The following is a 27,624-nucleotide window of genomic DNA, read 5'->3' on the forward strand; positions in this document are numbered from 1 at the left end:
CTAACGGAAGAGAAAAGCGTAGGATCGCTAACGGATCGCTGGAATGTGTGACAAACGTGTCTTCGTGCCTGGAGCCTGTCCTCGGCCCGATTAAGGGTTCGCCTTCAAATTCATCCCCCAAAATCACGAGACTCAGTCGAGGAATAAACGCTTGGAAGTGAGAGACAACCCTTAATCGTCGAAGGTTCGTCGATCCTCGCGAACCGAGGACTCCTCGCTTCAGAAATATCGAGGACTGCCTCCCGAGCGGACTTGCGTCAAACGAGCGAAAGGAAAGTACATCAAAGCGACGTAAATCGCGCGGAAATTTCGTAAAACGCAATGCTCTACGCGAGCGCGCAAATTTATGACGCTAATGTGGATAGATTGATCGGGACACCGTTGCTTTATTACGCCCGATTAATTCTGAAAGGGGATATTTAGACTGGGCCACGCGTAAATCGAGATTAAGCGCGGAGAATGGACGCGCCAGTGACTATCTAGGATTCAGAGGGAATTTAGATCCACGACTAGATCACTGCGTCACGGCTATTACAGTCTTCGCGAGTCCAACTGCGTCTGGCGTCTCGTTCTGAATTACGACGACTCGCAAAATTGTTTTAATTCGATCTGCCAAATACCTTGGATTAACGACAATTTCTCACTAATTATCCTCAGGTTTATTTAAAGGTCTTTCGATTTCATTTCCTCGTGCGTAGGAAATAAAAGAAACATACGTTTGACGCAAGCCAGCTGGTGAACGAAGCAGAGTGGCACGATCGTTCTCAACCGGCGAAGGTAAAGGATCGAACAGCCGACTTGGCCGTTATGTACAATTGGTTTCGTAGACCGCTAAGGCTAGTTCCGCGATTGTCGCGCGACATTTCCTAAGTAAACTCGTAGGTTCTCGCGACTCCTGTCTCGTTGAGCCTATCTACGAGCTGGGGGTATCCTTAAAGCTACTCTTAGGGCCAAAAGCTCGCGCATGTGATCAGCCTCGTGTCCCTTAGAGGACCCTTATCCAGGGTCCCGAGCATCTGGAAACCTGCCTCGGCGATAGTGAAGGAAGACCGTCGAGCGTGGCTTGTTGGAACTTAGACAAAGTCTAGATGAAACGAAGCCGCGAAGAACGAGTTTCGCGCGTTCATTCCTCGCGGTATCGATTCAATTTCCTCGTACGCGACTTGAAAGCTCCACCGAGTCCCGTGGAACTCGATAAAATCCGAGACGAGAAACGGGAGTCGTGTGCGCAAGGAGAAAAAGCGGAGGGAAGGATCGGTGTGCAATCCATTTCCTCTGGTTTTCCAAGGGACACGCGGCTTCCGTTTCGCGGGGACTGTTCCTGTCTAGGCTTTCGTCGATCCGAGAAAGCCTCAGCATCCCGTGGAACTCCATTGAAACGCGAGGAAAGTGAAGGGGCTCGAAGTTCGCTTAGGGGTGATTAATTTGTGCGATCGGACGAGAAGAAGGCGGGCACGAGCTCGGGCAGGATTCGACGCGCGGCTTCGAGTCGAGCTTTTTAATCTAAAAATGGAAGACGTAGGGTAGGGCTGACGAGCGACCAGGCTCGACCTAGGGGATGATAGGCTCTCCAGTGGAAGACGACCCGCCGGGTCCCAGTCGAATCGACGGGCCCGGAATCTTCGATATGATCAATGGAAAGTCGTCGTGGCTCGAGATCGCGATGGAACCTGCTATTTATCTAGAGAAAAGCTGGAACATCCTCTAGTACCGTCGAAATATACGAATCTACTCGAAGAGTCCATTCGAGATTTCGTTCGCGTGAGAAGAATCGAATCTCCCGCGAGTCTCCCTCGAAATATAATGCAGCTCATGTTTCACGGTGCCATGTGAACGTTTTGTCAGGGAAGAAAAATATCAGACAGGAAAGGGGAAACGTCGAGAGGTATCTGTGATCTGACTCTAGCGGGACGGTTAATCGAGCGAGCGAGTCGCGGGAAATCTGCTCGCGAGGATCGCACGGAATCCTCGCGAACACAGTGAAATGCTTCCCCTGTGGAAGATATATTGCTGGTCGTCCCGCACATTTCGGCAATTTCGAACAGACGCGGAGGTGGAGAACGAGGAGAGTACGTACAGCGGCAGGAACACATTTGTTGCGGTCGGTGACGGCGCACGTCGCCCGCCGCCGTGTTCCCTCCTACCTATGAATCTTATCATTGATTTAAAGCCGGCAAGAAACACATTTGCCCAGCCGAGTGACGTCGTCGCGAGAACAGTTTCAGTTTAACGTAACGTTAGTGTCATAAAGATCCTGCGAGCGGACGCAGAAGCGCGTCGACAGAGCTCGTTTGTCATTCGGCGTTCGTGTCAATTAAAGTCACCTTTGGATAAACTTGCTTTCAGAGGAACAAGCGGCTGGAAGATGAACCGCAGAGACTTTCTGGAAATCCACGATGAGAAATAGGATTGGTACTAGGAAGCAGCTAATAATTCTTCTTTTTTGCTTACTGACAGCGTGGTATCAACAGCACGACACTTTAATGCAAGTTTCAAAAAGTGCTGTTCATTGAGGAGGATGAAGACTATCCCTGGTGTCTTGCGTGGTTTATGTGATCTTGTGATCGTATTTTTTGGGAAGCAATAACATTAAATGTCGAGGAATAGTGCATATGTATGTAAATATCAATTCTCGTGCATCATCTCCAAGTGCACACTTTACGGGATGGCGATAAATATCTTGACTTCAGAAATGCAGTGCTACTCCTAGTTACCGGTTCGTTCCTTAAAATGGTGATTTATAAAACAACAGGGAAATTAGGTTCTAGTATAAAATTGCTACTAACATATATTGGGGGCATATTTGGAAACAAATGAGCTTATATCCGAAGGGTACGCTCCTTAATGAAGAAAATAATTTCTATCAGCTCCCCTAAAAGGTTATGGAGTCAACGACGAATTCTCGGGTTAATCGACGATTAACGCTGCGGTACAGGAACAGAGGCTGCCGAGGGAAAATGGAGGATAGTGGACTACTGAAAAATAGCTATTGAAGAAGGGTGGAGATCTCTGATCCATATCTACTGAATGCGATATAGTCCTGGGCAGTTGAGTGCAAGAATTAGACCAAGAGCTAGTCCAAGAGGAAATTAGTAACATTTTTAATTATTACTGCATATCATGTATGTATATTAATTTGTGGAAATGGCTTCCAAAAATGGCGTATCTAGTATGTACAGATCCGTGGTGGAGATAGGAGAGGAATAGCACTTAATGGGGTTTCGATGGGGTCTCGTCCTCGATCTGTCAGCCGACCAAACCATTTATCACTTCTCATTTTCCCTCGTTAACGTCGCCCCTGACTACGTGGAAGCTGATTTACGAGTAGACGTATGCTAGTCTCGTGGACTGCTCCAGTCGATAGGTATCAGCTATCGATAGCATCATCGACACCAAGAAGGAATCGAATATAGACGCAAGTTCAGAATTTTTATAGACGATCCCGAGCCACGATTCGACCAGTTTTGTTCACAGCACACTCATAGCCGTCGCTGGAAAACTCGTGGAGTCGTTCTTACAGGAAGTTAATGAAGATCTACTGGGAAAAACGAAGTGAGATTGCTTGAAAATAGGCCGCTCGACTGAAAGAACTGATCTAAGGACGATCTACGAGTTCTCGAAGAGACCTAACGATTTTGATTAGAGACAGACACACTAAACTTGCTGCTCTTAATCTCGATCCAAAGGTTTCATGTTTCTTATTATTTTCGTCTGAGGAAAACTTCCATGTTTCTTTCTAAATGATAAAGCTTAACAGCAGCAGGTTCAGTAGTTCCTTCGTCATTCTATCAGGGCCACTACGACACCGATTTAGAATTCGCCAAGTAGAATAAGGCTAGATAATTTCAATTAGACCCAGAATCTGGCCGAACGTGGGCCAAAGGACAACAACGATAATCTAGATCTAATCTACAGTTTAAAATCCTAATTTCAGCTCGATCGAGAGTGTTGAAGAGCAACGATCGATCAGTTCGCTAGCACGACTCTTTTCAGTACGGTTCAGTCAATGTCTCGCCAGTAAATTTTACCAAAGCTACCTTATGCTCCATAAACTGATATGATCCTGAACCACAATGTGGTTCGAACATAGCACAAAACGCGTCTATCGACAAGGAACACAATTATTTCTCCAAGAGAGGAGTATCACAGAAATTGATCGGAAGGAAACTGAAGTTATACTGCTTCCTGATCTGCTTAAATTCTGACCGAGAATTTAGAGGAAAGAAAAACACGACGGCGGCAAAAACAGCAGCGTCGATTCAAGGAATTCGCGATCAGCTGGGAAAATTTTCTCCGTCCCTTAAGAAGATCTTGGAGGAATTCCAAGCAGGAGGGCAAATTCTTCCGTCGAGATTGGTGGATGCTGACGAAACAGCACGGGCTACTTTCTATTTATTACTCTTGCAACGTGGAATAATAAGCTATCTAAAAATGTACGCTGGTCGAAGAATAGCGCGATTACCAGTACATTTCCTTCGCGATTCCTTGACGAACTCGAGACTTCATAGTCGTGTATAAGGCTTGCGAGATGAGAAACATTGTATCAGTTTCGCAGCTGTTGGGAAAAGTAGCGTTTTTCGCAGTCGATTTGCTTCGAGCACGATATTTTAAGTTCTACTATCTCGACATCGAATTTTCCTTTCTTTTCGCTTGGAAGAATCGCAGAGATTTCTACAAACGCCAAGTGCAGCTTCCACCAACCGCCTATACCAATGAAACGATAAAGTGGCGAGATTATCACCGTAGAGAGAGAGTATCAGTTCGAAAATCGAACCCTCGCTGGCAGTGTGCTTGAGGGATATCTGGCCCCAAGGAACAACCCATCCCGAAGTCGTGCTTAACAATGTGCTTAGAATTGGAACACAGACTTTGATTGCAGCACTCGAGACAGTTCGTTCGAGAGCCGTGATTAAGATCGACGTGGCAAGTACCAATAGATCGAAGGACTTCCAGTTCAAGTCCGTATTATCGGCGAAGAATCGCAGCTAATCGCCCAGCGACTAACAGCTTCAGCGACAAGAACAAATAATCGAGAATTCGCAAAGACGTCTACAATTACTCTTCGAACAGACTCACAATTGGTGTTTCGAATTGCCTTAAACACAATACTCTCAGCCTTAGGCTCGCACATCAGTCACGTTCCCAAGACTGCTCAACAGGCCAGAACTCGATCCCAAGCCCCCGGCGTGGTTGAGCTATCTAGGTGACCAGCCTCCTCTCGAAAACGCACTACCTCTACGCAGTCACGCTCTGAAATGGTAACCATGCCAACTCCCAAACGCTCGAGAGCGATCTACTGCTACCGATCAACCACAGACCACGCCCTAGCCGACCGAGTCCCGCAGCTGAGGCAGCGATCGCCGCGAGGAAGGACCCTGTGCACTCACCAAGACCGCGGGGGTGGCGATCCCCATCGCGGATGAAGCGAACCGAGTGAACGCTCTCCTAGAATCCTTGGCCCGAGCCGTGCTCACACCCTCGTTTCGTTGTAGGGGCTGGAGGAGCTGGTGCCCTGGCGACGTAGCCGATCGTTGTCGCCGGGCACGTTAAACGCGACATTCGGCACCGTGGTTGGGTCAACCGGCTGATAGTGGGACTGCACCGGCTGCCCGCTCGGCTGCGATTGGTGAGAGTGGGAGGAAGACGAGGGTGGGCCCTCGCTTATGGAGGTCGTCGAGGCGAGAATACGGCGACCGCGTACCTGGTAACGTTGGGGGTAGCAGCGGCCGCAGCAGGCGTGCAGCAGGCCGCCCCTCGAGGCAGTGCTGTGCGCGGGGGAGGTCAGGGGCGAGGGCGAACCTGGCCTCTTCGGGGCACCGTTGTAGGGCACCTCCATCTCCACGAACTCACGATCCTGAAACAAATCATTTCGTTCGGTGTTAGTCTTTAGGCTTATCTGTAGTGGCTTGCGTGCCGCGATTGGCTATTATAGGCACCTACTGTGCTTTCTAGCACTTGGAAATCCTGAAAAACTAGCTTCACTATCTCGCCCCGCATCCAAATATAAAAAGGATGAAATAGTAGAGGCTTTGATCTTTACAGCAGCTCAAAGATCGACAAGATTAGTGATCCTTTAATTCTGCTGCGTGCTGTATAATAGCTAATACTCATATGTGTAAAATACTGTTTCGATAGAAGTTGTGGCTTACAAGGAAGTATTTCTGATAGGTGATCCATGGCTCCTGTCACAGCAGAGCTTGGTCATAAGTCATCTATAGTCATTTTAGCATAAACTATCGACTAAACAAACTTCTCCTTATAAATTCGCAACTTCGTTGTTGGATGCTTCAAGTTTCATTACGTGGCCGTATTGTCTGGAAACAGTTTTTCTACTTGAAGCATCTCCTATTAGTTTCCTATAATATTATCGAACGCTAATTCGAAAGCCTTAATCAATCCGTAATCGGTTATCGATGAAGCGAAGTAGATTGCGCACGTAACTGCACAGCCTCATGCGATGTTACGGCAAGTCAACTTGCCTCGGGCGAATAAGAACACTCGAATTTCCTGCCTCGTACAACACGCCCTCTTCCATTAGCGAAAATGTTCGGCCGTTCGACGGGGAGATCGATAAACGAACATGAATTTAATTGAAGAATCTTTACTTTTAATCAAAGTTATCGATGCCCTCGAGTAGGTGGTACACGTAACCGGTCGACCTCTCCGCAGTGGATCGGGAACGTGCCTGGTCGGCCACGACTATCCAGCCTCCAGTCTGAACGCTTGATTCACGGTTCGATAACTGCGTTGTGATCCTCGCTTCAACGCAACTACAAAATTATGACGACGTATTAAAGGATATTTAACTGCTGAAGCAGATTCGAGCAACGAAGCGTTCCTGAATAGAAATACGACAGTTTCAGAGTGCCATAAAAGGTAACGCGTGGAAAGAATAGCAAAAGGGACCGTGTGAAATTGCTCTGAGAGCAAACTAGGGACGAATTCGCATTCGAATCGCTGGGAGACCATACCCAACATATCCCGTCGTTAGTCAAAGTTTGGTCCGCCGAGTATTGCTCGGACCATGTTCAAAGTTGTTCCTGCGCTCGAATTACATAGCCAAGGGGAAAGCGCAAAGGCCAGTTGTTGTCTCATCCCAGGACATTTCCGTCAGGATTTGCTACACGAGCTGCGCAATCGGAGTGGAAGTAACGCCGCTCTAAACTCGCCTCTATGGGTCTGGCATGATTTTATTAGCGCTCAAGAACTACCTCGACGTGCGGAGTAGGCGCCCAACAACGATATCTCGAAATTGGTGCCTGCGAAATTTCCTAACTGGTCGTTAAACGCGAATCATCATTCCGAAACGGTGTTCTGTATTTTTTTTTATTCGGTAGCGCTGACGTTAGAGCAGACCAGATGTATCCCGATCCACGAGACCAGCGATCGAAGGCGAAGGAAAATTTATCGGCGAGCAACTGACCCAGTGGAGGCAGGCTTCAAAAGGCTCCTCCCTCGAACTTTTTCCGAGCGGTTTCTAGAAGAGATTGCACGGTTGCTCTATTCCACAGGATCAAATCTTCTCCGAGTGGCTGGAAAAAACTCGGCTGGAGATCACTCGATAACCCCGCGTTCTCTGGCGTTTTCTACGCTGTGGGAATCGGCTTCCAGTGGAACAATTGATCGTGCTTTTTAGATCTATTGAAAAATATGCTATGGAATATTTGAAATTTGATTGGACAAAAGAACGTGGAAACGACAGTCCAGAAATTCTTTTGATCCTATAAGCTTCAGTCCCTTCGCTCCCTGTGTCAGTAGATAAGGAAGTGTTTACTAAGACATTCTCTATCTCGGAGACAAAACCGCTTGTTCAAGATTCTTCTCAAAACAATCGCGACAGTCGTTCGATTTCATCACCCCTACTTCATCGTTTAACCCGCTGACCCGTGGGAATATTTAAATTTCATGAACCTGATATAATACGAAGCCCGAGTGACCCAGAAAAATCGGAATTGTTTTGCATGGATATTGGGGGATATTTATTCCGGTGACAGGTCGCGAGAGGCTTTATTCCAGCGTGAAGGGGATGAAAGGAAGAATACGCAACCCTTACAGATTATAAAGGGTGTGGAGGGCAGAACAATTTGCGACTTTATTCGCGGTTGTCTCGAGGAGAATCGTCTGCGTTGCTTCGGTGTCCTCGAATTAGGCCCGCCCTTATCGCGTCGGCTTCCTCTCATATTCTACGTCGCGAGGCAGCAGAGCGTGGAAATAAAACGAGCTCGTCGAAGTGGCTGAGAGCTCGGCCCGACAAAAGACGCCCACTGCCACTATTATTCCCTCGTCAGAGTCTCGCCGAAGCTTCCTCGCGAGTTCGCGAGCGAAACGCAATTGGTCTTCTTTGAATCGACAAACGAGAATGTCGAGGGCCAGTGAAAGGAAGATTCTTCTCTAAAATCCCCTGGATCTCCCTCTCCCAGAGGACGATATCGTTACCATTACTGTGCCCACTTTTCACGGGAATGAGGATAAGCATGACAAACGCTGAATTCAACCTTGACGTAACGGCCACGTGTTACCAAACGTATAATTTAGAATCTAGTAGGAAATCAAAGTAGATTATTTATTAAGAGTGACAAGTTGAGTAGAGTTTACGAAGAAAATAAAAGAAAGTTTGAAGTATGACTTATGCTGTCGCCGATGTGATATATTCGTTGTGTACTTAAGCGATAGGACGAGCGTGTCCATCGATCGGGACTCAGAGCCGCTGTCTCGGCGATAACGTTGAGAAACACGTTTCTGTGTTTGCCGAAGTTTGTTTCGAAGCGGCAACTTAGACGGCTCTTTGTCGCATAGTGGGGCAAGGATACGCGTTCCACTTTGATCACTCGACAAAGGAAGATCGTAGTTCGGCAATAGCGGCGGTGCTCTGTCCAATCAATCTTTTCTTCCTGGCTCGATTTTCACGGGACGAGTTTGTAAAAGTAAACTCGTTAAAAGGAAGCAACTGTTCGAAATTCTCGGAAAGAGGGTCTACTCGATGCTCGAGAGGAAACTTTCGGTTCGACTTGGATCTTGACAGGGAAACTTAATTAATATAAAAGGGGAGCTCTCAAGTACAGCAATATTTTACTCGTTTCAAATTTCCCGAGAATATCGAGCTAATCACCTTTCGTTTCCCTTCCTCGGGTAAACTTGTCCAATGGAAATTTCGCCTCGTTGAATTTCTAGCGAGGTGTAACTCAAGGAAAATTCGTACGATCGAATGACTCGAGGGATCGAGGGATTATGAGAACGCGAGAGGTCGATATCTCTTCCGTCGATCGTTTTCTCAGTTGCAAGCCGCACGCTCGACGTGAAAAAGAGGAGACAGCTGGACGTTGCGGCAACGTATAAAAAGAAATCGCCAAGAGAACCGGTCTATAAACAGAACGACGCGCAGCTATTTTTGTACGTCCGTTTCTAAAGGTGGTTACAAACGCACTGACCTCTCCAAGATTGTGACGCGTGACGCGACACCGTTTTGGAGGGCCACCAATTGCGCTTTCTATTTATCCCAGCCATTGATCCTAGCTCGGGTGTTTAAATATAAATTAAACAAATTGCCGCGCGGCTCACCTCGTTTCGTCTGCCGTACAATCGGGCGAAACGGCTTGGAAAGCGTTCGCTTCTGCTCCACATCCCCATCGAGCTCTGGTTCCTTTTACCAACACTTCTCGTGACACTCGAACCAAGTGAACAAGCTTCTCAAGATTTCTCAAGAAAAATTCCGCCGCACAAAGCTTAATCGTGGCTCTAAAGATCGCAATAAACTGGTTTCCTTCGCGAAAGATATGAGTCATTAAGTCTTAGACTACCAGCCATAAAATTCAAGCGAAGCTTCTTTTTAACCTCGAGTCGCGAAAATGGTTACGAACAGCAAGGCACCCGAAGATGTACGCGCACACCGGCGCGGCGACACCATTTTAGAAATGCAGCGACCGCGAGACGCGGCCAGGATGGATATGCATTCCCCGCTTAATAGAGGCAGCGATCGGTGTTCGTAAATCCAGCCGGGCCATCCTCGTGCCCCATAAATAACTCGCTACGCCAGGCGACCCGACCCCGAACGCTTGTCGCGATTTTATGGACCTCTCTACCTAGTCAACCATTCCTATCCTATTTCGTGGAATTGCGCCGACGAAGAGATAGAGCAGGTCCCGAAACTTGGACAGCTTCGTTTCCTGTTCCTCGTCAGAAGCAGCGAAGTTCACCTTAGTCGGTTGAACATCTTCATGGGATGTTCATACCAGGGATGGCATGAAACTTGCTGTTCCTTCTGTTTAGTGACGTCACAAGGTAGAAAGGGAACTTTTCGAATGAGGTGGGGATTGGCCCACCAACCAGTGATCGCTGAGAATCCCCACCTCGCTTGATAATTTCCCTTTCTACCTCATGACGTCACCGAACAGCAGGTTTCATACCATCCCTGGTCTGGATTGCCCCGCCAACCAGTCACTGCTAGAGATCCCCACCCCATTCGAACAGTCCCCTCTTTACCTCGTGACGTCAGTAGACAGATAGAGCAGCAGGTTTCATACCATCCCTGTCGCTGACCTCTGTCGTCTTTTACAGTGGCGTGTGACGAGTCAGGTCGATGTAAACCTCGATGCAAAGTTGGGCTAAAGCGAATTAAAGTGCAATTAAGCGAAGGATACACAGCAGCCGCGTCCCAAATTGACAGAGGCTGTGAAACGAACGCGAGGGGGAACTTATCGACGCCTTTATCCCAGCAGGTCTCGGGTGACGAAGGATTCGTGGCTCGAAGTGGGTCGCGCTAAATAGACTCGGCGCGAGAATTAAAGCTGTCGTTCGCCGGGTGCAAATTCGCAACCAATAGAAAAGCGCGGAGCCAGCAAGGGATAGCGAGCCGTGAATTTCCGGGATCGCGTATGCATTGCTCGCCGTCTGGGCCGAAAAACGGGTGACACGGCTGCCCACTCGTGAATTTAATATCGTCCAGCTGGGAATAAACGTAGTGGAAAAGAGGCGAGGCAGGGAAAAGAAGAGAGAGACAGACTGGAGAAAAAGAAGGGAAGGGCCGTGACCCGACAGCTTGCTGAAATTTGTTGTCTCGTTCGATCTACTCGGCGGAAACACGCTCTGTTGCGGAATCGAAGCCAACGACGGAGCTTTCGACTGATCGAACCAGTCAGCCTCTCCGTCATACTTTCCCTGGCCGAAGGGAATATGGAGCTTATCGAATTCCCTGTCGCTGCCAAGGGAAGTAGGAAAATGGGGATGAACAGGGTGGTGTTTTCAGAAGCTATGGCGATGAAGGTGGTTGCGAAGCGTTCACGAACAGCGACGCAGCAGCGGAAACCGCGATCGGTGCTCCGTTACGATGCTCCGTTTGTGCCACGCGAATCGGAAAATCCGATGGGGCTGTGCTATTCCTGGGTCTCTTTAACGCTGTTTCCCGCCTATAATTAGTCCCCAGTATGACGTATCGCACCGACGACTCCGATTCCCGATGAGATTCGATCGAGGCCGACCACGACCCGGAAGAAATCAATACCCCGACACCAAGACACCGATTGGCCGCCAGATACTCGCAGGCTGCGCAACACGGTGGCCTTCAGAGATCTTTGCTAGAAATCGTTTTCTTCACTCGATGTAAACTGTTTCTCCACACACGCTGCAATGTCCCTGATAGAGTGCACCGTTCAAAGGGGCTGCCTATTTGTAGAACTAGGCCCTTCAGACCTATGCAAGAGGCAACTAAGAACGTGCAGAAGCTATTATGCAACGTTGCACTCGCCCAAGACCCTATTAGGCTCGATCTTCTACTCGACCTCGATTCCAATTAGATCAGAGGTCCATTCAATGCTTGTGCAAGTCAATGAGTAAAGGTTCTACAGCATGGAACTTTATGTAAACGAAGTCTGGATGGAATGTATGTGCCTTCGTGGTCGTGGCGTAGAGTGAGGAAAACAATTTCTTCTGGTGGGAGGGTTATTAATTTTGCGGAAAATAGAGTTGACGTCAGAGGACAGTGACACGTAGAATCGATCCATTGAGCGCGGAATCTGTGAGGCGTCGTAGTAACGTCACCAATGAAACACGTTCTAGAGTTGTTATCCCCTGACGTTATCGTGAACGCGTCAACGTTGGCCCGAGGCATTCTTCTGACGAGCCGTCACAGAATATCGTTATCGTCATCGTACGCTTCCGTATAGGCAAAACTCTGTTGGCTGCCAATCGCTGGGATTAGCTGCTCATTATAAATAGAAGGTTGCAGGTGTCTAAAAAAGTGAACTAGGAAGCTATCGAGTTTCTTATAAGGAGACAAAGTAGAACGAAGGATTTACAGTGGTAAAGAGGAGTGGCGTTGGGGTAGGAGAAGTAGTATTAGGGGTAGAGAAACAGTCGTAGAAATAGAAGAGTATTAACGGAGGCAGTAATAGAAGCTGAGAGGTGGTAGTAGTGAGATGGGGATAGTGGTGGAAATAGAGAGATAGAGGGCGGTGGTGAAGACAATAGTAGGGATAAGAAGGTAATAGCTGGAACAGGATAGCAATGGAGGTTTTTACCCTTCTGAGTGGTAGCAAGATTAGAAGTGTAATCGTCGAAATACCAGTGGGGCAGTAATGACAGAAATAGCGAAGGCAGTCACGAAAATAGTGATAAGGCTAGAGGAGTAATCAGGCAACAGATAAACTACAATAATCTAGAAACTGCATCGAGTCTCGTGCCTTCCTTAAAGATATAATTCCTGGTCATCTAAGTAATCTGCTATATACAAGAACGTTCTAACCTAACCCAGATGTGGCTTATCACCCCTCTAACTTACGTTCTCATTCACCCCTGACGCCAAATGGGAACCCAGCCCTCAGCCCGACAATTTTCCCACCTAATCAAGTATTCGTTGCTCGAAGTCAACCGAAGTCAAACCGAAAGCAAGACTCCAGGCCTCATTTTAGATCCATGCGGGAGTACATTAATCAATTTCCCTCGGAGCTCATTAATTACCGCGAACGGGAGCGATGAAGCAGTCAAACGATCAAGACAGCGCCCTGGAAAAAGTACTCGAAAGCAACTCAGACTCTAAAATCGTCTCAGACGGTTCCCCGAAATTCATCGAAGACGTTTCACGTGGGCCAACTAACGTCGTTCCAATGTCAGCCTCTGAGAGCCTACTTCGGAACTTTGAAATGACTAAAGTTCGCCTCATTGTCCGCGAGCACAAAGCCAGTTGCGATAAGAGCGCGGACACGAGAAGCAGAAAGGGAAGAAACGGCGGCGAAAGTTCTTGGAAAGGAGCAAGGAAGAAGAAAGGGCAAAGAAGAGGATCCGCAGACAGAACTCGCGAACTGAACACTAACAGAAAGCAATCGCGGGTCTAGTCCAAGTCGAAAAGCGCCAAAAAGCGACAGGAAGTAGAACGACATGGTCCTGGGACGTGTACACAATTTCTTTGACGACTCTACAAAAGCTACCAGAATCCTATCGCTTTCTGGGTTAAGTATACCTACCAGGAGGAAGGCTGAAGACGAAAGAGAGGAACAAGCTTTCAAAAGGGAGCAGCGTGATTGAAAGCTGATACCGAAAGGCTGCGCGCGAGGCTGGAATTCGAGAAAACACGAGAATAACAGAAGACTCCAATTAATAATTCCCAGAAGCGACGCGGTACTTTCTCGAATTCCGCTAGTAATATTGATGAGTTCTGAAGTCAAGCGTGATCCAACTTCCGAGAGGGATAAGCTAAAATATCGACGAGAAAATTTATTAATGATCTACCTCTGCATATTTTATTCAGACGTATCAAAAGCATAAAAGAAGCTCCAGATGTCAGATCTCTAAATATCTACGTCTTTCTATAGGTGTTTTCCTCTCGAATTCATTAAACAAGATATTAGCAACTTGCGCGAGGAAGATGGGTCCTACTTCTAAGGATGCCTGGCGCCTATGAACTTCTCGTTTTAGGCCAGCCTGTACATCGACACACGGTGGTCGTGTACCTGTCACAATGACGCACAAGGGTTATTCTCTGTGTGTGCACGGGCCGAGTGTGCTTAGTGGGTGACACGGCATCCCTTGCACGAGCGGCAGAGCTAAAATTAGACGCGAACAGAGGGGGTTTATTCAAATTACTCCGCAGCGCGGGCGCGAAGCGGTCTCCCGGATTTTAAGCGGCTACGTGTTACTTCTCTTGACGGGAGAATGAGCCAGCTCGGTAACACGACGTTTCTACCAGTGACGCCGCAAAATTAAGCGAGGCCCGCGCGCGACTTAATGAAGCGTGTGCTTCTTCCTCCACAAAGAACAGACCCGTCGACCAAGGGGAGAACATTCATTTGATCATACGTTGCCGCAAGGATTGAGAAAATTCAGTGGCTCAGCGTTACATTATTGGAGCGACCCTATCAGGAGTGACTCAACTCTTTGGTAACTTAACTTGTATTGTTTTTTCCTTGAAAATTTTCCTTCCAGGATTTCCAAAACTTCGAAGCCATAGTATGTTATCATTAATAATAATAATTATCTATGAAAAGTTTCGAGTTACATCTTAATTCATACTCGAATTATACTCTACGAGAAACCTTCCCTCGACTCAAGATTAATATCTTCTTAATCTCAGTGCAATTAAAAAAGTGGCCAAACTTATAATCGGTAAAATATTCTGCAACTAACTTGCATGTAACTTGAGACTTACCGTGGTCTTCTCTAAGCAGCGAAGTAGATGATGATGCTGCAATTCGAAGATGTCCTCCTCCTTGTAATTGTCGTCCAGTTGAAGGCCGCTCTCCTGCGCGGCCAGTCGAGCTTCCGCCGCCTTCTTTTTACTCACAAACGCAGCTCCGCTCGACGCCTTCGCGATCCTGATGCGCGCCAGTCTGGCTTTCTGCAACACAAACAAATCCAGATTACTATTGAAACTCGCCTCTGGTACGTCTCAACTTTATTTCACTGTTTTCATCCGACGTTCATCGCATTATCAATCCATTGTCTGGATAAAAACGTCGACAAAGGAGGGCCAGGATTAAATGCTGCCAAAAGCGTGAAAAAGGTTTGCGGAACGTCAACCCAGTTCGCGAAGAGTTTTGGAAAGAAACCAAAGGCGAGGCGCGAAAAACGCGAGGGACTTGGGTGACGCGGATCGCGCGGAAAAACGGGATTCGAGGGATGAAAGGGAGCGGGTGAAAGCAAGGCGAGAAACGCGCGTGTCTTTCCAGGTCGAGTGAAATTGTCCCGCGCGAGACAATGGCGAACCGGCCGGCTCCGCTCGAAATCTGAGAGAACTGCCGGCCAAATCGGCGACGACAACAGAAAACGCATCAGAGCTTTCCCCCGAAGATTCCAGAACGCGAATTCCCCGCGCAGAAGGAGTCATTAGACTAACAACGACGCATTGTCTGTCTGTTTTTCCTTTTTCTTCTCCCGCGCTGCGTCACCGAGGCAGGCCTTCCGGTTCTCCGGCCAGGCTCGGTCAATTTAGCTTTTAGCTGCGATTTTCCGCGAGAAATTACCGTGCACCATTCAGACGCCACGAATAAGCGACGCCGAACCGACGCTTTGAGCACGTCCACGCCTCTTTCCGGAACGATTATGCTCGAATCGCTGGGATTTTCACTTCTCGAGCTGTCTCTATACGAATGGAGCTTGTCGAAGTTGTTGCTAACACGACACGAAAGTTTGTGGCACTTTCCGTAATACTAGAGTGAATCAGGATATGAGAGCACCTAGTAGAGCAGTGGAAACTCGCGAATAGGGAAAGTTGAAACTTGAACTAGGAAGCCGAAGACATGTGACCAACGGTCAAGCTGTTCACTGGCTAGAGTGGTGAATGGTAGCCCAAGGGAGTCCAGGAAGTTCCGCCAGAGGATCGCCAGAACGATCCTCGGCCTCCGGAGACTCCAGAGCGAGTGACTAGAAACGCGGGAACTAAACACTGAATTGCGAGATTAATCGAACGATGAATATTTTCGAAAAATTAGTATTAATTAAATATACATTGTAACAACAATTTCTGCTATATATATATTGTTGATAACAATCGATTGGTAATGGGAAATACCAAATTTTCGCAAATTATTCCTTGGTCGATCAATTTTGAAACTCCTACTACCTGAAGAACTCTGATTGGTTCCCCATCTTCTTCGAGAAAGTATAAATACCGCTGCAGGAGCAAGAGTATCTCACTCGCCGCGGTTTCTTCGGCGGGTATGGTCCTTCTCAGGATGGGCCACTCTGGGCCATTCTGGACCATCCTGGACCACCCTGGACCATCGGTCTCCCCTGACCAGCGGAAAGCTTGACCACTGGTAAGTTTTACTCAAATTTTAGAGTTAATTTTTCTGTTGTCCCTATTTGTTATGTACCGTAGCCCATATCGCCTCCTTGATTTAGACTTAAGGACTTTTTTAAAGGCTAATCGATGGAACTTTCATTTCACCTATCTCCCTGTATGTCCCCTCTCACAGCAATTATAGATGTGAAATGAAATATGCATACATATATCTTTAGAAAAATTAATAACACGTTTTATAATAAACGAGATATCCTTTTAAGTTGGCTCATCGACTTTTCTCAGGGCCTAGTAAATATTCATTTTCAATAAATTCAGTCCTTTTAATTGCTATAGAACTTTAGTAGAAAGTATGAATAGAAAGAAAAGTACGGCGTATATTATCACGTTTCCAGTTATTTTCACACTGATCACAATGATTTAAAGCAACTCCCACAGAAACGGAGGTTAAGAGTAACGCAATTGTTCCCTCGAGGATGCACTTCCTTGTCAGGCATCGGTAGCCCCATTTCGCGTAAATAAGCCAGAGAGGAATTCGCAAAGATGCAAACGATCGTTTGTCATCTCTCCAGATTCGTAACGCCGGTAATAAGACGCGAGGTAATTCACCAAAGTGGAATGAAGTTTCGCGTCGGGACTCGAGATAAACTTTCCAGGCGCATCTGCTTCGGGGACGGGGAAATGGCGAACTTATTTCTTTTTCTGCCCCTCGTGAAAACCACCGTAATTGTGAAACAACGCGCGATAAACCTGTTCATTCGGACAAGCTTATGCCATGAAAAACGCTGGATCTCTGCCGCGAGAGTGCAACCCTGTTACTTGCTTGAGTATCAAGTCGAGCATTCCATTGCATTTATTTTTAGCGTTAGTTTAGAACTGTAGAGTCATAATTCATTAGTAGTTTTTCGAGTCAGAAAATTAAGTGAAAATTCTCGATTATTGGCACGATTTCTGGAGTATTAAGTATTAGGCATTTCCACTTATATCTCACTATACAATTGATATTGTGGAATAGATAATAATAAAAGGATTTGCCAAATATATGTGGGACTTTTTATATTTCTGTCCCTATTCGTGTACTTCTTACATGTGTACAAAATACCGTGCGAAATGCGACGATATGCCATTCTTCAGCTTCCTCAAACCTGACACATAGAATTTAGCATCATTTACCTTCCACAATATCTTCCACTTATACTACAAACCGGAACTCTTCAAAACGAGCTTTCGAGGGCAATTACAATCCATTCTCCCCGTTCACCCAGTTGCTTCACGAGCGAAAAAAGCCCTTGTAATTTGCGTCGAGCGAAAATTTTTCCGCGAGTCAGCAAGCACTTCGCAGGGCATTCAGTGCTATTTGCGTCAATATAATTTACGGGACAACGTTGTAACATTTATCTCGTGCGAACAGTCGGCGACACTAGCATCGCCCTCTTCTGCCAGGCTTCTCTCACAACGCGCACAAAGAACCTGAATTAAACGACACCGTCCCAACACGCAGCACGTCGTATAACTCCCCTGAATCCATCATTAACATGTTATTTCTCTTTAACGAGCCCTTTACTACGTCCGCAAGCCCCATAAAGCCTGTAGTCTTGAGATCTAAGCGTCAAGGACCAACTATAGCTGGTAGCCGCCGAGAATCACCATGAAATAAAATCATCGGTCTTAGGGGAACGATCACGGAAAAGTATCCAGCAAGGTCTTCGTTTTCCCGAGATATTCGCGCCTGTCGACGATCACATAATAAGCATTGATTACCGAAATTACGCCTCGATAAACGTCGCGCGAGCGTAACGATGATTATCGCGATTTAGTTTTTCCGTGGCTGATAAGCATCGGTAATAAAACTATGCCCACGAGCCCGCCCCAGGCAATTTGCATCGCGTTCGATCAAAGTCCGAATCGTCGCGCAGCGGAAGCGTATTTACCCGCGTTATTTCCCCCTTATCAAACTTCGTGGATCTCGCTGGCATTATTCTACGAAATTTCCTTCACAGCTGGCGACCCCTGAATTACGAAGCTGGTCAAGATCAACGAGTTATGGTAACGGAGTGAAGAAGAACTGTTGGATTCTAACTACACTTTGCAGAAGAACTAAAGGGTTACTAATTTTGGGTCGAAAAATGATCGATCTTTGAGCTACTGTAACCGCGTGAAAAAAAATCGTACAGCAGTCGGCTTCGGCTCAGCTCAAAAGTAGTATTCTCTACTGTTTCAGCCCTGGATCGAATTTTCTCGAAGACGCTTTTGTTCACGGATACAAGGCGCAGAAGTACAGGTGGTTTTTTCTCTGAAAATGTTTTACACTAATAATTCGCTAATAATTCCTCTCCAATTTCCTCCTATAGCCCAACACCACGTATACCAGTTTAATAAACACGTCAGTCACATTCGACACAGTCCTCTTTCCACCTCTATATTCAGACCATTTCAGTGTAGCTAAAATCGACTGGCGTGTACCCATTCCATCCCCGATGGTGAAGCAGCAAGGCCAAGGACTCAACGATTACCTTCGACCATGTCTCACAGGAGTCTCCTACGGTTCAGCACTGCCGTTAAATTCGTCGCGGTGAAGGTACCATTGCCAAAGGTGTCTATATGTGCATGGCGGTCCGTGGCGTGGCAGCAGGCAGTAAAAGCCGCAGAAAGTGCACGCGGTCGCGGCCCTGCACGTCGAGACTGCACGCGAGGACAACTTCCTGACATTTCGCAGCTGCGGTCGACCGCGTAAACATCCGCGGCATAAGCGTCCCGCGTGACACCTTGCAGACGCGGATCCAAAGTCTCGCGAAAATATACGATTCGCCGAATATAAATATGGTAAACACGGGGGAGGCTTCCTCGGCGGCGAGCGCAGCGCTCTGCTATAATTAGCGGCCGAGTTGATGCACGTTCGGCTATAATTTGCGCGATTTACGCGTCGAAGGCCAGTGTTTGGAGAATCGACGGAACGTAAATGTTTAATCTCTGGATCGGAACGGGAAATCGAACCTCGGGGCCATACGTGCCCAGGCTTTTTCTTTAATTATCGCGATGGAGTGATGGGAGCTAGGCGTACGGACCTTGCCAACTGCTCTTCGGTTCACTGCGCTTTCTACGCGCACCCGTTTTTCGCGCTCGATGCCAGTATCAAGAGGCCACGGTCCGAGAGACTGTGCTCGATGAAATATTTTCCAGGGGAAAAAGGCTGTGAGCTTCGAGGATAGGCTGACGATGAAAATGGAACGGGAAAACAACGATCAGAGAGGTATGACTGCGCGCATCGGTCATCCAGTGGAAGAAGAGAAACGGAAGCGAGCAACGACGCGAAAGGTCCCGTGTCATCGGGCACAGAGATGATCGATCGCGAAGGGACTCGTGACGGAAACGGATAACTGAAACTTCCTGGCGTGGTTCCAGCGATCCCTCGCGAGGAAAAAATTAACAGGTCGCGCGAGATTAATCGACCCGATGAAACGCGTAAGTTACACGACCGACGAAGAAACTCTTGACTCGGTCAACGTTGCGAAGGAGGAGCTCGACAAAGATAAATTGTCCTGAGGAGAACATCTCTGACGATGCTCTGGGGAGAAGAGGTCGGGAATGTGTCGATAGTTTAGTGAACTCGGCGATGACGACTCAATGAGAGATTCTGAATGTTTGGGGGAGACGAAAGTATTAAGTAGATATTGGCACTTTTAAATAAATGGGGCCTGTATATTTCGGATTTTGTAACATTCGCAAGAATGTTAAATGCAGCGACGATAATGGGATTACTAGTCCATTGAATTCGTCCAGAAATTTAATCAACGCAGCTAATTAATTCGCTTATGAATATCAGTTTTTATCGGGTTTGGTGGACGACAGCTACCCACTCGTATCGAATTAATTAAGCATCGACGAGATGCGAGGACCGTCCTTCATCCTATGATACCGATTACCATGACAGAGAGGACCTCCCTAGTCTAGTAAACATCGTTATCCGGTAAGAGTCTTTCGAGTGCACTGAGAGGATGCTGAAAATTGAATCAAATTTTTAGCGATTCACTTCTGCTGCGTTTATTCTCCTCTTGAGAGAAACTCGAGGCAACAGACTCAAACTCCGAGTTATTCAATAAAAATTTCTTCACAAAGGGCACTTATATTGCAAATAATATTCCTAGTAAAACAGATATTAAATAATATCCACGATAAGGACGATAATTCACACTGAAATACTAAGAAGGAGCGATGTGGTTGGCAAGTGAAAGCGGATCGTATTTGGTCAGACACGTGCAGCAACCCAATACTGCTTTTACCACTTGGCAACCCTTCCCCTGGCAGAAGCAGTGGAGCGCCCTGTATATCTCAGCCCTGGCATTTAGAGGTAACCCGAGTCTTTGCAACGGCCTAACCCTTGGTCGGCGCGAGAGCCCTTATCCATCGAGACCTCCGTCAACCCCTGCACTTTCGTCTTCCCGTGAAGGAAGGAGGACTCATACTTTTCCCCTGGTGAAAATCAAGAAAGGCCATCGGTACAGGGACATGGATCGTGGTCGGAAGTATCGCGTGGCTCTCGACGATTAATCCAAGGAAGATGAGGGAACGTGGACACCGCGGGACCGATAAGGGACGAACAGAAGGCACGATTCCAACAATCCGCGAGCCCTAGGTTTTCGGGGCTTGACATGGTTGCCCAGCCCCTCCCACCACGTCGTCTGTTAAGTTAATTAAGCGAGCGCCGACAAATAATGCGCGGGTCACGGACGGCTGAAAGGGGCACGGCCTTTAGCGATTGAAGAAAGGGCCGACGGAGGAAAGCACGGCGAGACCTACTTTCGCAGGGAGCATTGAAAATTAAAATAGCGGTAAGTGGCTTCCACGGAAAATACTCGCCGTTTCAGCCGGGATTCTGACCGAAGAAGGGCCGCAGCGATCTTCTCGGAAATGTTAATAGTCGTCCCGCTTCCCAGGGACTGCGGAGGAGAAACGTTCTCTGGGGGGATGGAGGAACAGGTGAGAGCTGAAGGGAACGAAAATCTCTAAATAATCTCCTTGACGAATGAGAGTCGACGGTTCGTTGCTCGAGGAGCATCGTATCAGAAGGATATCACGATTCAAGAATTGCTGGTTCGTCGAGCAACCCTTTCTTTCGGCTCGCCATTTTTCCTTCATTGAAGGAAAATGAATGCCCGATGAAGTGCTATAGAAGCAAATTGCGAGCCTATGAAAGAGTCTCAACAGCAGCTGCGGTTGGAGGGAATATTTAAATACTGGTGTATAAACCACTGGTGGCCAAACAGACTCGTGGCCGGAATTATATATCGCCTATCCTGGAATCCTCAAAAGCTGCATTCTCTATTGAAACAGTATTTTTATGCATGGGTATGAATATTACTATATACTTCACTGCAAAATTAAAGGATCACTGTGATCAGCATGAATGTTTTGTGACTGCTTCGTTCGAGGATCCAGAATGTACCTATCCCGTCAATTTCTTTCCATAACTCGCGATGACGTGATGCTGCCAATGAAAATTGTTATCATCGAGGCATTGTACGAACGGTAAGCGCCATTTGAATTGTTCAATTCAGGGTTTGGGAGAGAGACTCGTGCAGCAGCAGATACGCTTCAGAGAGAAACTTCATTCTCCCATTTCTACGCGCGATATTGTGGGCCGAACGATGAATGCGTTTCGAGATCTATGTAACTTTCGGTCCTTCGGTGACACTAACAGGGGACACTGATAAATTTCACGTCCCTTTTTTTCTCTATAAAGTGAGAGACGATCTCACACGAAATAGTTTTTTTAGTTTTCAAATTTTGAAATTTTGAAAAAGTACCTATAGCCAGACACTCCTGTATTTCGCTTAATCAAAGGTTAAACTCTGACATCGATACGATGCTTCGCTAACGATTTATATGGTGAATGGCTGTCAGGGGACCGGAGTTAAACCAAACGGTTTTCGATTTGCTACAAGTGAACGTAAACGAGAGAATAATGGGAAACATTCATGAAAAATAACTAACACTGAAGTTACGATACCATGAATCAGTTATTCACAAAGGTACTAAATCAAATAATCGAAGTTACAACACTATTTCTAGAATTTGAATAAGTCACGCGCGAAATTACAATCTCTACTACTTTTTCCCCCAACCCCTAATTCCAAATCAGCGAAAAGATGAAAGAAGACTTCTGATGGGCTCCCCGAAATCTCGTTTAATAATCGGCTGCCACCTCGACGTCGATATCCTTTTATTTCCATTCGAACGCGGTCGATCGAACGGTCGGCGAAGTCAATTTTCACGCCGACGTCGCCAAGAGTTCCAATTAAAAGTCTCTTTAACCAGTCTGCAGGGAAGTTAATCCGCTCGAAGGAATCCTCTCCGCGCTCTCCATTGTTCTCGGAACGTTTATCGTAGCCGCGTAATATCCCGAATATGGCGGTTCGAACAAAGGTAATCGACGAGGCGACCGAGTCAAAAGAATTTGCTGCACTTCCCCCAAGCAGATGTTTCTTCTCCTCTCCCTGACAGAGAAAAAACGAGAAAAACTTGTCTATTGTCGCGCGCGACTCGATCATCCCATTGTTATCGACATTGTTCCGCAGAGCAGATCGAGAAGAATAACGAGGGATCGAAAAATGCTTCGAACAGCCGAAATTTAATGGGATTCTAGGAACGTTCGGGCAATTAAAAATGAGAGATTAATCGAATTACGCGACAGCGTGGCTCCAGTTAACCCCACGAATGACACGTAGCAATTTAATCGGCGAAGGGGCGGATATTTTGGAGCATCTGTTCGAAATTACGAGGGATACAGCTGAAATCGACTTACGTTGCTATAGGCGGTCAGGGTCATTTGAATATTCGATTGACGCTACGTTGTGGCCCCCGGTGCAACCAATTGGACACGGTACGTACTAATTAGCTGCGATTAATTAACGTTACTCCACTGTACTATTATAATAATTTGCAAAACACGCTTTGGAAGCGTACCTCATCGAGGTTTCGTGCAAGATGATTGAAGTCATACAAACTGTTAATTCTGCTTGTTAGTACCAGTAGTTTAATACGGACGTGTTAAAACTGACGAAAAAAGAATTTAGGGAGAACGCAGTCTGAACACGTAGAGACAATCGAGAGTTTCCTGCGTTCGCCAGTTTCAGCTGAATGAAAAAATACATAGTAATGAACGGTTCAACAAAGGTGCCGATAAATTTTGGTTTTCGAAACCAAAGGAAGGCACGATGCAGGGGAATTATTATTTACGAGCTCGCCGATTCGATTATTTGCGGAAATTCAGTTAACGCGGTGAATCATGGAGGCCGATAAATCGCAAGAGTTCGCGAAACGAAGACGTGGATTTCGCATAAACGTTGGACCAAGTCGGCGATAAAACCGTGATTCCATGATTTATAAACCGATTCCAAAAATTCCCTCGCGCAACCACGCGATCGTTCGTTTTTCCCAGCTGTAAACACTACCTCGTTTTGATCGTTAAGCCAGCTGTAACACCGCTCATAACACAACCCTGGTAATTCGAAAATGGCCTCCTAATAGCGACCACTAATTACAGGTCGTTAATGAACATTATACCTACCACGAGCCGCGGCCCTCGTCAAATCATAAATTTCCTCAGAAGCACTGGCTGAATATTTCTTCGAGGCGTGAGAAATTAGCCATTTTTTATTTCGAGATCACGCGAATTTTCTCACCCCTTATTTCTTCTTTTCCTGAAAGTCCCGCGATCAATCTCAGATCTGATCCACCAATGTGGTCACGTAAATCGACGTTTCGTCGAAATAATAATGGACTGTCAGCGTGTCGACAATAATTTAAAGCAGTGTATCTGCTTCTGGATTTGATTTATCGAATGTACGTGGTCCGCGTGAAACGCACGCCGACGCGTTTTACGAGGCGAAAACCAGTTGACAGGCTGCCACCTCTGAACCACCACGATGATAGGATATCCCGATACTCCCTTTTATTTCCCTGGCAAGTTATTTTTAAAAATCCCCGGCTCTTTGTTTGCGGCGGAATCGAAGCGCGACGACGCTCACCTAGATCGATTATCGAGAACCCAGAGACGCCTTCTAGAAAGTATAGAATGAAATTCGTTTTGCAATGATCGTGTATTGCTCTCGCGGGGATCTGCACGCCAGGTATTATTTCAGAAATCGCAATGAAAGTAAAATCTTACGTTTCATTCAATTATCTTGATTTCCTTCTGAGCAGTGTCCTAATGGCTCCTCTTATTTTTCAAATTTTATTCCACATTGTGTATTCATTGCGAGCCAAAACATTTCTCATCTATCATTCGATGAATAATCTCAGCCTCCTTCTCACAGAAATCTCAGGGTTCCACCCTACTCAAATTACGAATCTTTTCATTCCATAAGCGTCTCCCCGCATGCTACATCTGCCACCCACTTGAGACGCGGCGCAAGCAACCTCGACGACACCCACGAGTGCATCGTATCATCGACTTGGTGGTGATTTTCTCCCAATTTCGGAGTTCAGAACCGTGTAATCCTCCGACGGTCCATTCTCTCCGTGCCAAGTACTCTCGACTGGCAGGAGTGTTCCAGCTCGTCGAGGGGAGCTGCTAGTAGATGTGTCGGTGACGAGACAGCCGAGTGTTTATCCGTTTGCGTGGAGCCCTCGCGGCGCTGACGCTCGTGCACGCGTCGAGCAGCTTCCCCGCGGCGATCGATCCCGGCGAGCAATCTTTATTAACGCTGGCTGCGCGTAAACTGTTTGAAAGTACGGCCGTCTTTAGCCGCGTTCAAGAATAGCGTGACGCCGCTGACGCGGTCGTTTTCGCTTCCCTGGTGCACTGGCCGTATTCAACAGCCACGACCAGAAAGAAAACGCCGCGACGTGATAAACCGACGACCACCGGGGCAGATGACGTCAGAGCGACGCGCGCCCCGTACCACCGTCCATCTGTTTACGCCTATGGATCCACAGATCCCCTCTCCTAGATATCCTCTCCCTCTTTCGTTCAGCCTTCCCAGCAGACTATACTCCGGGCTGACTTTAACGAGCTCGTTCCACTCGCGGACGCTTCGATTATTTTTCTTCTCGCGCGAGCAGTAAAACTTTTCGACGGCTCTTTTTATCGAGCCGTGCGTCAATCATCCTTCCTGATCGATACCTCGCTTAGTGGATTATTCCACTCGCTCTCCCGCGGTTTCTTTTTTCCTTTGGGTTTTTTCCGTTTTAATAAAAACTTTGGAATATTTGGAAATGTGGAGGCACATCCTTTATTATGTAAACCTTGATGCTTGCATAAGTTCTTGGGTTAACATTGCGTCACTGTTGAGGTACTGCACGTTGGTTGAAAGTTCGATAAGATATAGTTACTATGCCATAGTAGTCCAGAAAATAAGGGAAGATGTACTCCTTGTAAGTAGCTACTGATACATATTAGTCCTCTTCCTCTCACTAATGTGTTTTTCCACACCTTTCTAACCACTCTCTCTCTATCTCTCACATCTGTCCCTTGTCATCGTAAAGCTTCAAAGTCTCCCATCAAGTTGCATCGCCAAATAGGTTAATCGCTCGTCGCGCGAAATAAATCTTCGTCCACTTGTGTCGTAAATATTCTCAGACAGATTTCCCGTGACTTGGGTGTCAAAGCGTCTGCCAATAATTATTCGGAATCTTTCCTAAGAGAGAACTTAATGAGCGCTCCGAACTATGCCAAATGGGACGAATCCACGTCCCCCGACGGCTGGAATAAGTCTTCCGAGCTTTCGTCCGCTTCAGAATTTATTCGGCCGACAGAAATACGGACAAACAACCCGACCATCGATCAAATTTAAGCGAGCGACCCGTTTTCCTTCGCGCCGACGACTCTTGCCGCAATTTTTCAGCTGGTGACACGAGGAACCTGCTAGCATTTGTCTGCCATTAAAAAAAGGCGAACAAGATCTCGGGGGAGAGGAGACATGCAGCGGGACGAAACTTCATCCCCTAATCTCTCTATTTCCACTCGAGTTGGCTCGCCTAGTGGTTGCCAATCTCTTCTCATTGCTCTCCCGAAGGCGGACAAAGCGCGAAGGGATCGCAGAGTTTTCTTAATCGGCAAGGAAAACGCGAAAGTCGGGTGAAAGAGTAAGAAACGATTTTCACGGGTGTCTTGGCACAAGCGATCCGTTCGGTCACCAAGTCAAGCAAACAAATGAAATGTTCCCAGAACGGCTAGTGTTTCTTTTTTTTCTTGGCGCTCGTTACTTTTTCTTCTCTTCGAAACTCCCTGCACGCCACCCTCTGTGCAGCAGGACGGAAAAGAGAGACCTTAAAGGGACGAGCGTGCCGAGAGTTTTCTCCAAGAATAGAGATACGTGGTGAAGAGGAAGAAAGAAAACCCTCCTCTGGAAAAATCTTGAATCGTGGTCGACACGAATACCCCTGGCGAGAAATAAACCGTGTCGTCTAACTGGGGCAGCGATTTCGAACGATCTCTGGGTCTGAATGGTTCTAAATGGAGAAGGTGCGAACTTGTTTTCATTAACGATGGAGATAAAAGTTCTGGCCTACGACCACGACCCCTCTATCGACCAGTTATTTTTGTATTTTCGTCGAGTGTGGAGGGAGAGAAAAGTTGAGAGGCTGGCTCTGGAATAATATGAAAACTAACTCAGTTGAATTATAAAAATTCATTTTAAATATGAGTTTCTATTTCTTCTGCGAGAAAATATTATTTATAACCAGCACCAGCCCGAACAAAATTTTATTGAGTCTTGTGTCCTTGACGCATTTTCTCGGATAATAAAAATTAGATATTTAGTCTTCCAAGTCGAAGAACGATACCGCTTGCATCACGACAAGATATTTTAGCCACGTTTAACGACCACTGAGGCGAGGCATATCAATAATCGTAAAAAGCTTAATCGTCGAAACAGATTTAAGGGATGAAGAAAGACCAGTGGTGAAATATCAGTTTCACGGGTGGTTCTAAAAATTTTATCGGGCAGCAAAAAGCCAGGGCGAGTCGAAAAGGGAATAAAAACGAATTCTCGGGACTTCCACTCATGGAACAATATTCCCGGCGAAAGTTAACGCGATATCTCGCCTGTTCACACGCTTAATTACTTTTGTGTGCGAACACGTGGCGCCCCTTTGTTTCGTCAGCTCGCGAGCCACGACAAAAACGCAATCGTTGAGAGAAAATAGATCAGTCGTCCCTTTTGATCGCGTTCAATCACAGAAGCACCCGCTTTACGCTTGCACTGCGCCCTGGCGAAAGGACTTTATGGTATTGTGAGGGGCAATGAAAATCGAAAGATGCTCTATCCATCGACCGAATAAAATGCGGAAAGAAGTGGAAATTTATGCAGCAATGGTCTCCGAGTCGAGCAACTTCTGACGGAAGTCGGAGTTTGTTTCACGACGAGGAGCTCGGCCGAAGACCGTTTACTTAT

General features: G+C 46.9%; 1 protein-coding gene across 7 annotated transcripts in view; it reads right to left on the bottom strand.

The window, feature by feature from the left end:
• Shal (potassium voltage-gated channel protein Shal) overlaps positions 1 to 27,624 on the bottom strand; it is a 78,725-nt gene that overhangs the window by 13,939 nt on the left and 37,162 nt on the right. For all 7 annotated transcript variants that reach the window (XM_076388604.1, XM_076388609.1, XM_076388603.1 and 4 more), the window contains exons 3-4: positions 14,636 to 14,824; positions 5,702 to 5,854 (exon numbers count right to left, since the gene is read on the bottom strand). In XM_076388604.1, coding sequence (XP_076244719.1) covers positions 5,702 to 5,854; positions 14,636 to 14,824 — 342 coding nt within the window. The remainder of the gene's footprint in view (positions 1 to 5,701; positions 5,855 to 14,635; positions 14,825 to 27,624) is intronic.

The sequence above is a fragment of the Calliopsis andreniformis genome, chromosome 12, assembly GCF_051401765.1.
Source record: "Calliopsis andreniformis isolate RMS-2024a chromosome 12, iyCalAndr_principal, whole genome shotgun sequence".
Classification (NCBI taxonomy): domain Eukaryota; kingdom Metazoa; phylum Arthropoda; class Insecta; order Hymenoptera; family Andrenidae; genus Calliopsis; species Calliopsis andreniformis.